General features: G+C 43.9%; 2 protein-coding genes across 3 annotated transcripts in view; one reads left to right on the top strand and one right to left on the bottom strand.

Moving 5' to 3' along the window:
* The window catches only part of LOC127750466 (uncharacterized), a 148166-nt gene that overhangs the window by 67591 nt on the left and 70854 nt on the right, over positions 1-9721 (bottom strand). The window lies entirely within an intron of this gene.
* Positions 3420-9721, top strand: part of LOC113215165 (uncharacterized) — a 27345-nt gene continuing 21043 nt past the window's right edge. The window contains exons 1-3 of one of the 2 annotated variants that reach the window (XM_052272174.1): positions 3420-3626; positions 7862-8056; positions 8984-9139. In XM_052272174.1, coding sequence (XP_052128134.1) covers positions 7874-8056; positions 8984-9139 — 339 coding nt within the window. In that variant the 5' untranslated portion in view covers positions 3420-3626; positions 7862-7873. The remainder of the gene's footprint in view (positions 3627-7861; positions 8057-8983; positions 9140-9721) is intronic. The other variant, XM_026434761.2, reaches the window with a different exon arrangement.

Below are 9721 nucleotides of genomic sequence, written 5' to 3'. Positions count from 1 at the left end.
TGCGTCAAACGAAAGTGTGCGCTTAACCGTCCCATAACTGTATCACCTACCCTATCTCTAAACAAAAATATCTTGTCTTTCTGTCTGTACTTTATTTAGGCTTTCTTGACCCATTTCTACATAAAGAGGAGACAAAGCACCTTCTTCAGATCGTTAAGACAGCAGGTGGATGGTTCCAAAATCGTGCTGCAAATTGATTTCGCAGAAAATCTCAACATTTTGACCCAACATTAAGTGCAAAGTGCACATTGGGTCCATGAGCGCTGCACGTTGTTCACTGCGCATGCATATATTTTGTTGGCAAAGGTCTAAAGTAAGCAATGCCGAAGACAGATCGAGGATATCTCAAAAACTCGTATTGTCCCGGGTGGAAGGATCTATAGTTTGACTAAAGTTGTAACTGTAGTGGTCGAACTATAATTTCAGACTGCAATACAAAGAGGACTTAAACTCTGCATTAATGCGAATAAAACTTCAAGTCCGGGTGCATCGCAAACTGTGTTACGAACTGTGTTTTAAACTGTAGTTGTACTGTGTTTTCTTTGCTGTCGCATTATGCGTTGGTTCTACAGATCGATCCATAGTTCAAGAGCGTTGTTTATGTTGAGTTAAAGAGTACTCAGACACTGCAGTGTTAGTTATAGTAGTTAAATGGAGTGCACTCTGCACTCTTGTCGTAGTTAAGGTGCATTCAAGTTTGCATGTCAAGGTGCATTTAGAGGTGCGAATCCAACTGTAGGTGAATACTGTTGTCTATACCATAATTTAAATACACTTAAATTGCACTGCTTCTCAACAATGAGTTATATTGATTATTAACAGCTTTGCTGCTGGATCTTGATGTGTCTCTCATTCATTCACGGATTTGGATGGATAATTGATTCAAAGCACAATTCACATGGTTTCCATCTTGGTAGATTTATTGAAGAAGGAGGAACCGGATACAAACAAGAAGAACAATAACTAGGTAGATGTACGCCAGACCACGTCTCGCGTAACAGGCTTCGCGATATCTCACGAAACACTGTTACGCTGCGACGCGCCTGGCATACATCTACCTAGGCCTGCGGCGCTGACACCCGAGTCGGGTAGTGCAAAAATGCACACAAAGATACGGGCCTGCGGCCCGTTAACGGCCCGTCACTTTGACTAAGAATGCATGGTTGTACACTTTTTCGCTTATTTTCGTCAAAAACACCCTCTAGCGCCTCTACGGTTTGAGCTAGAGCAAAACGGAGGAAATTTTCGCCAAAAGGGCTCTACTTTGATGAGTTACCCCTTAGAAAACATAAAAAAAATATTTTTTTTAAATGTCATTTTGGGGACCTGTGGTTTTTGATTTTTTAAAAATCCAATTTTTGAGCTAGAATGCTCTTCTTCGAACTTGATCTGTCTTTTTATGACACAAAACGACCCTGAAAATCCCAGGTCGCTAGCTCAATTCGTTCTCGAGTTATCGTGCGTACAGACAAACAAACAAACACACACACACACAAACAGACGCGAAACTTTTTGATCATCAGTGGAGTAATAGGCTTCGCTATCGCTCAGCCAATAAGGCCATTGTAGCCAACATGAAACTTAAAACTAAAAGGCAGGGATACCACATTACTCCCCCACCCTGGAAAATTGTTTTAACACACACATAAAACAACAAATAAAACACAATGGAATGTTTTAAAATTTGGAAACACTACACAGGTGAACAGGTTAAATTTTTTGACATTTAAGAACAATTACAAGTTACAACCCCACCACCACGGCCACGGCGGCCGCGGTAAGGGGAAGGGGAAGTCCGTTCAGCTCACCCCTGAGCAGAGAGCGGCTGCATAGATGCGGAGCCTGTACTAGAGCCGGCGGTCCAGCAGGTGCCTGAGGCGCGAGCAGCAAAATCTGTAAGTTTACCTACCCCCTCTCCCAACCATGATACTTCTTAACAAGCAGGCCCGCCCTTCCGCCAAACGGAGTTGCCAGCTCCGCTTCGCTGCGCCGGGCAACTCCGTTCGGCAGGGGCCGGGCCTGCTTGGCCTGCCGGCGGCGACACTCGGGCCTGCGGCCCGACCGTTCCATTTACGCAATTTTCTAAAGAACATAATCAAATAATGTAGCGGGCCTTCGGCTCGCTAAAACCCGCGTCGTCATTAAAATTCGCCCCTTAGACATGAGAGAGGAATGTAACGGTGACACACCGTGACTACAACCCACCCTTCTGTATAGAAAAACTTCTTTTGTAAGGGGGGGGGGGTGCTCTTTGCAATTAGAGGCCTTCCTCTACAACTAAAAGTTCACTACAGCAATTTTTAGCTTATTTTCGTCTATAAAGACCTTCTAGCGCGTTAACGGTCAGAGATAGAGCAAAACGGACGAAATTTTCGCCCATAATCACGTTACCCCTTAGGAGACCATCCAATATTTTCGGCAATTGAAGAATTTATTTTTGGGCCACTTGTGTGAGAGAAACTCCCTCTAGCGCCCAAACGGTGAGAGATAGAGCAAAACGGACGAAATTTTTGCCCAGAGGGCTCTACTTTCACAAGTTACCCCTTAGAGAATCGTAAACCAAAGTATTTTTTCCAACTTTTTTGGCCTTTCCTGGTTTCTTTGATACCCCCTTTCAGCCCCTTAAGGGTGGCTGGCAGGAATGGCCGTAGGCGTTTTGATTCGTGGGAGTGAACCTTGAGATCCCCTGAAAATTTGAAGTCTCTAGCTTATCTGCTTCCTGTGGAACAGACATACAGACAGAAAGACACACAGGCAGACACGAGGTCGTTTGCATAAGCCCGCCGGATAGCTTTTTCATAGCAGAAGGGCGGGCTAAAAAATAGGAATTACTTTGCCCCCTTTTCTTACAGTCTCGCTTAGGGACTATGCCGAAGGCCCCTTCGGCCGTACTGGTGGAGACCGCAGAATGACACTTTTCACAAAAATCATTGGTAAAGTATTGGAATTCGGATTTTAGTGTACCGGTGTAAAAGACGTGATAGGCAAGTACAGTGCAGTGCGGGCTCTCAAAGTCGCGCTGTACACTGGTGCAGCTCTTCTTCATTGGCGGAGCCTTGAGAGGGTCCCCACTATCCACCTCCTCCTGATTGTGGACTCTTGCAGAACAGCCTGCGCGATGCGTCGTGCTTGATCGGGTGTGTGAGGGAAGAGAGTTGGTGGGAAGATCTTTCCACTACCATTCCCGAAAAGAGGCGAGTAAATGGTGGTCAGTGCTATGGCGTTCGCAGCGGAGGGGACCTCCTACGCCCGGCTCTGGGAGGCGTGCGCGTGCCTTTGTCAGGGAGCACTGTACCCGAGAGCTGCTTTGCTAGGCGCAAGGTCAAGGACGCGGCCGCCTCCCGCACGTGGTTTGAGAAGCCAGCCCCGCCCCCCCCCCCTTTTAACTGTTCGGCTGATGTTGGCATTATATAAGGCAAGGCCCCCCTTCGTGTGGCCGCAGTGAGCTCTATCGGCAGTATAGAAGGTCTAGTTTCTCTCTTCAGATCATCACGGCATCTTTTTTCTCCGTACGGCATTGTGAATAAACATATAATGGTTGAAATATACCTTTTGATGCAGTAAATCTTTCAACGAGAAGAACAAAAGCGAATACCGTATTCTGCAGCAAGGACAACTTTTGAAAGGTAGGGTCCTGAATAAGGGTATTGCAGCTGAAATGACTGGGTCTAAAGAAAAACAGCAGTTCTTCCTAAACTCTTTTCTCCCTTGAACTGATGAGCTAGGACCCTACGGGCGAAAATTTCGTCCGATTTGCTTTACCTTGTACCGTTTCGGCGCTATGGGGCATTTCTTGGCGAAAACAACGTGAAAAAGACAAAATGGTCTATTAAATCGTAAAAAAGGCTTCATGTCACAGAATTGTAAAGGGAGAAATACTTTAACCACACATTAAGGGTCGAACCATACCCTCTTTTGGGTTTAAGGGTCCCTAGATTATCTAGTATCACAAAAACGTTGATTTTTACATAACTATCTGTCAAAATTCGAACTTTTAATGAGTACCGTTACCGAACAGCAGAAGTTTCATATCCCTAATTTTAGTGTAGTGAGACCTCTACAAATGGTTTCAGTATGTCAAATTTCGGGCCCGGATGGCCCTGTTCTCCTATACCCTCCCATTTGCTCGTCTCGGGTGTCAGCGCCGCAGGCCTAGCTATGTGTGCGCCAGGCGCGTCGCAGCGTAATAGTGTTTCGTGAGATATCGCGAAGCCTGTTACGCGAGACGTGGTCTGGCGTACATGTAGCTAGTGATACAAAAAGACCCTGAAATGACTGGGTCCAAAGAAAAACAGCAGTTCTTCCTAAACTCTTTTCTCCCTTGAACTGATGAGCTAGGGTGTCCGCTCTTTTTTAAAAATTCAAATGTTCTCCGCGCCCAATCTTTTAGGATTCTTTATCGAAAATAATGATAATTCACGTGTCCTAAAGCCGTACACACTACTATGCACTTGGTGACAGAGAAAATTTATTTATTCATTATACAGTACAAAAGTACACAGGTGACAAGTCCAATAAAAACTGACTAGACCCAGAAAATAATCAGGATAAGAAACTTCATACGTAAAAGGACCTCCATATCCATAAACCTTGCCGGCGCAAACCAGCTACCCGATCACCCGCGCTACTCTGAGCACATAACGTCGATTAAGGGGACAGACCTGTGAATTGAAGGGATGGGAAAATAGTCACCACAAAAACAATTCGCCGCATTAATTTACGATTAGATGTGTATTAAGGGCATAACTATACGCTAATTTTGCCATTGGCTCCAGTGCGCGCCCTCGCAAGGAACATGCCTATCATCACCTTCAACTGGATGATGCAGTCCTTTCCGGTGTGCACGATTGTGCCGCGACGGATTGGTCTGCGACCGTCCAAAAAAAGAAATGCTACTTTCTCTCTATTCAAAGATGCCCCTAGTGGCCGACTTGGGGTTCTTCACATTTTGGGGACGGAAATATTCAAAAAAATAGCTTAAATACGAAAAACTTGGAAAATTTGTTTTGTCCATTTTCTTGAATCTATAAGAGTTACCAGCAATTATTTTGGCCGTCGCAGACCCATCCGTTGCGCCAATAGTGCACACCGGGAGGGACTGCATCGTTGTAGTTGAAGGCAAAGATCGGCATGTTCCTGGAGAGTGTGCGTACCGACGCCAACTTCAAAATTAGCGTCTATCTATGCTCTCAATACACCTCTAATCCCAAATCGATGCGGCGGCGTGTGGTTTTTAAGTAGTGATGATTCTTGTAAACCCTTACATTGCACAGGTCTGACCCCTTTAACGACGGAAACAAGCTAAAACGCCAGCGGATTGCCAAGGTCAGAGCCGTACGTAAAGGTGTTGTTGCGCCGACGCCGAACCGGAGAGTAATGGGGAGCCGCGCCGCCAGCTACGGTTGTTCCGGTGAACCGGTTTTTCGGTTTTAACCGGTATTTTGGCTGTCACTGATTAACCGGTGACCTGTTTGTAAAAACCGGTTTACCGAAATCCGGTTTTTTACCGAAAATTCGGTGATTACCGAATTACCGGTTGAACGGTTTTAACCGAATAATTGTGTACAATGTGTGTTTAACTGGAAAGAAATACATAAGCCCGAGAGTAGGACCCCGCCCTATCTATTAAATATCTATAATTAAGCTGTTGAAGTTTTTACATGAACACCAAGATTGATTTTTCTGCACTGTTCCGCTTTCCCTTAAAATTGATTACCTTTTGTCATATTTTAAAAAACGTATTTTTTGAAATACCGTTTTGAAATGCAAAAAAATCGGTATTTTGGAAAATATCGGTTTGTTTTTCAATACCGGTTAACTTAAGAATACCGGTTCGTTTTAAGTTACCGGTTTAATACCGTAAACCGATATTTCGGTTAAAAATCGGTATATTTCGTCACCGAAAACCGGTCTGAAAAAACCGACACCGAACAACCCTACCGCCAGCTTCCCGATCTCGCCACGGCAGCCGAGCCCCAAAAAACGCTCGAAAAGTGCAGGCCCGCTCCCCTTCTTGGTGGGAAAACCAATTAGTTTAGGGAAGATTGCCTACCCGCCAGGCGCAAAAGAGGAAAGCACCCGGACGAGACTGAAAGAAATTTCAAAAGTTGTGAATTCCAGAACTCATTTCTGAACCAGAGTTGTAGACGGGACGACCCGCCTAACCACAGAAGAAGCAGCACATTAACCCCTTCCTTTCATTGTAAAGGGAATTTGATATGACAGAGGGCCGAGGGGTCTACAACTCGTGTATACTAGCTATATGTACGCCAGTCCAAGTCTCGCGTAACAGGCTTACCGATATCTCGCGAAATATACGTACGCTGCGACGCACCTGGCGGCGCCAGGTCCTGGTGCACATATAGTTTGGCCTGCGGCGCTGATACCCAAAACCCAAGACGAGTTAATGTGCAAGTATAGTCAGATTCTTGTGTTAAACATTTACTTTTAGTGATAGATGATAGCGATTAGTGAAGCCCATTACTCCACAAACAAAAGACAATAAGCCGCGAATTTTGCCGTGCACGCCCAGGTGCGCCGGTTGTTTCCTCTCCATCCCCTTGTACCCTCATGAGTTTGATTTATTTCTGTGTATTTCAGTAATTCAGTTACTCTATCGATAAACGTTTCGAGTTTCTGGTGGAACACCACCATCGCGTACCTCGGGCTAGATAGATAAGGAGTCACACAAACAGACAAGTGGCGGCTTGTGTTATCAGTAGGGAAAGTCTCAAGCCGAATGGTGTTTGGAGCTCCTCGGGTCCCACCAAACCAGTGCCAAAAGTTGTTATGAAGTTAAGATTTGTTCACTGTCCTGTTAAATTCATACGAGTTAAGCTCATGAAGCATTTAGCATTTTTATTCTGGGTTAAACGGTTAGTTGTATACAACTCACTAAGAAATTTTATTACAATTTATAGACTATTATAAAATTGAATATGATTGTGTACACCGTAATATAACGATATAAAGGGTGTTTCACAAATATGTACTATATTTGGTAAAACTTTATACAATTATATACAGAGGCATGTAAACGTTTTTATTATAAAATCTAATACAATGTATATACAATACACGTGCCGTATATAAAGCGACGCATGTCACAGAATCTTTGTATCTCACGCATTTATACTGCCATATACACGTCAATAAATAGCACCTTGCCCTACATAAGAATGCATACAGTCACATGCACCCATACAGTGACTAATAACTTACCTGGCCATACGCCCCTAAAATTAGGCAAAAAGTGGTTGAGTTCTAAAATGCAGCACAACTGGTAAGCGGCTTCACAGAGGGAAATGTAACCACCACTATCGTGCTCAGGGCAAAAACATGATTTCGAAAACATGTTCGCTGAAATTGACAACCACCCAGCAAGTCCTCTTCTTCTGTGAGTTGATTAAAATGCTCAAGAATATATTGTATAATATTTTATAAAAAGTAATACTGACAAAGTGATACAGTTTTACCAAATCACCAAATGCAATACAAATACCTTTATACAGCTTTAGACAATTACTTGTATAACTCTGACAAATTTACTGTACATGTATTTTCACCCGGGTGGGAGTACTCCCACGGAGTTCCCCTAAAATCGGCCCATGCGTTCACCCGTGACGGGCGTTCAAAGTCCGCCATTTTGGATTTCTGCACCGTTATGGTTTTCCGGACATAGCTCCTAAACTTTGTATGCTATCGGAGTGGGCAAGTGCTCATGCTGTTCCTCAAACTAAGCGCTACAAAACCACTTCGTCAGTGGCCATAAATTTAATGTTCCGAATCAAAACATATTGTCTTGCTATTTTTGTTTTCTTGTCTCAGATGGTACATATACAAGTTATCAATTCGTTTACAGAGTGATTTAGCCATGGCATGGACGAAGGCCCCGGTCTGGTACCGTCACAATTTCAAGGACGACGCCGGAAAAGAAGTATCTTGTCGCGTTCAGGACGTAACGCTTGATCTGCACGATCCACTTGTCCACTACTACAAGACTCAGTTTCTTCTGGATGAAACGATCTGCAAGAGCTGTAACTGGGCGGAAGATGAGGTGAGCTATTGGTAAAATAAGCTTACTGTAGTGTATCAAACCTGATGTGGTCGATAATAAAGCATTCCCGTAAAGCTGAAATGCAGAAGAATGCGGGGATGAAGAAAACGGAAGTCACCATGTTAAAGCATAGCGATTTCCGTTTACTTCTTCCCCGCATTCTTCTGCATTTCAGCTTTCCCGGAATGCTTCATTTGCTTTTAGCGACTGCGAAAATGTGAAAGATACGTTGCAGCTTGGGCCTAAAACTTAGGTAGATGTCCATCACCCCTCGCGTAGCAGGCTTCGGGATACGTACCCCACGAAACACTGTTACGCTGCAACGCACCTACGCCTTCATCTACCTAAGCCTGTGGCGCTGACACCCGTGTAGGGCCAACGGCATAGTCGTATATAGGCCCTCAGCCGGAACAGTCACAAATTTTCATCCCCAGGGTTTTCTTTTGAGTTAACGCACCGGAGACCATCTAATATCTGAGAGAAAACATTTATATAACAAGGTTGACTAACCGTACCATAACCGTAATGGTAGCAGTGAACATAAACGTAAACGGAACCGGGAATGGTCCCAATAAACGAGTGTAACCGTATAAACGTAACGAGAATTTTCCATAAGTGGAGTAATAGCCTTCGCTACGGCTCAGCCAAAAATTGTTCGAAGTTTTTTTTCTTACAAATTGAGTCATTTAATAGTTTGACGATTTCTAATAGCAATCCATTCACACTTTCAATTCCAACTTTTCTTAAGATCACTACATATCTGACACAATTTGAAACCTCGAATAGCCCGAGATATTTAATGCCACGACCCGCAACTCGGAAATTTCGGAAAATTGGAAAAATTAGTTCGGCGTAAAGTCACCCTTTCCCACCCTCCCACTTCACCGTTCATTTGGCCTTTACCTGTTTTTTCTTTTAAAATTTCAGGTTTCTGTGGCGGAGTACGAAGCGCTTATAAGAAAAGCTATGGCCAAGGGTGGTAGTGTCGTAGTCATCGAGGAAGGTGGAGAGAGCGTAGGCCCCAACATAATTGGTGCTGGAATGTACATGGTAACCAGCAAGAACGATGAAAACGTCTTCAAGGTGTGTGTCGGTTGATTAAGGTAGTGTAAAGAATCGGAGTCATCAAGGAAAAGGGCGTACCAGTAGGTTATTGGGGGGGGGGGGGCTTTTTGTTGAATGTGTCGTGGTTATTTCATCACTATTCGGGGAATTTCGTGAATTTGCCAATTTCAATTTTAAATGTACGAACACCCGGCTTTCAAAATGATCAAGCCGTTGGCTAATAAATGCAAAGTTTGGTGTTTGGCGTCCTGTTACACAAGGTTCGATCCACAGCGGTCCAGCTAGACAATGTTCGATGTGCAGCGGCCCGGTTTAAAAAAAAAAAGCAGTTTAAAAACAGTAATGTTTAAGGTTTCAAAAATATTTCACTAGCTTTTAAATAGGCTGGTTCTGTTTTTCTCAGTTAGTCAAATATTCATACTCTTCAGCATTTTTTCTTAGCTAGCTTTCCGGGTGGGAAGATCTGTAGTCAATAATATAGCAAAGGACTATAGTTAAAATACAGTTAGAAGGTTTCTATAGCTTTACTAAAGTTTAAAAGTCGAACGAATTCGCTTGTAGTGATGGGGACCCAGTCCTAAAATCCCATGGTGCTTTCCA

The sequence above is a fragment of the Frankliniella occidentalis genome, unplaced genomic scaffold, assembly GCF_000697945.3.
Source record: "Frankliniella occidentalis isolate FOCC.00 unplaced genomic scaffold, Focc_3.1 Scaffold193, whole genome shotgun sequence".
Classification (NCBI taxonomy): domain Eukaryota; kingdom Metazoa; phylum Arthropoda; class Insecta; order Thysanoptera; family Thripidae; genus Frankliniella; species Frankliniella occidentalis.
Note: the sequence above shows the minus strand (reverse complement) of the source record. Positions and strands in the feature narration are given on the sequence as shown.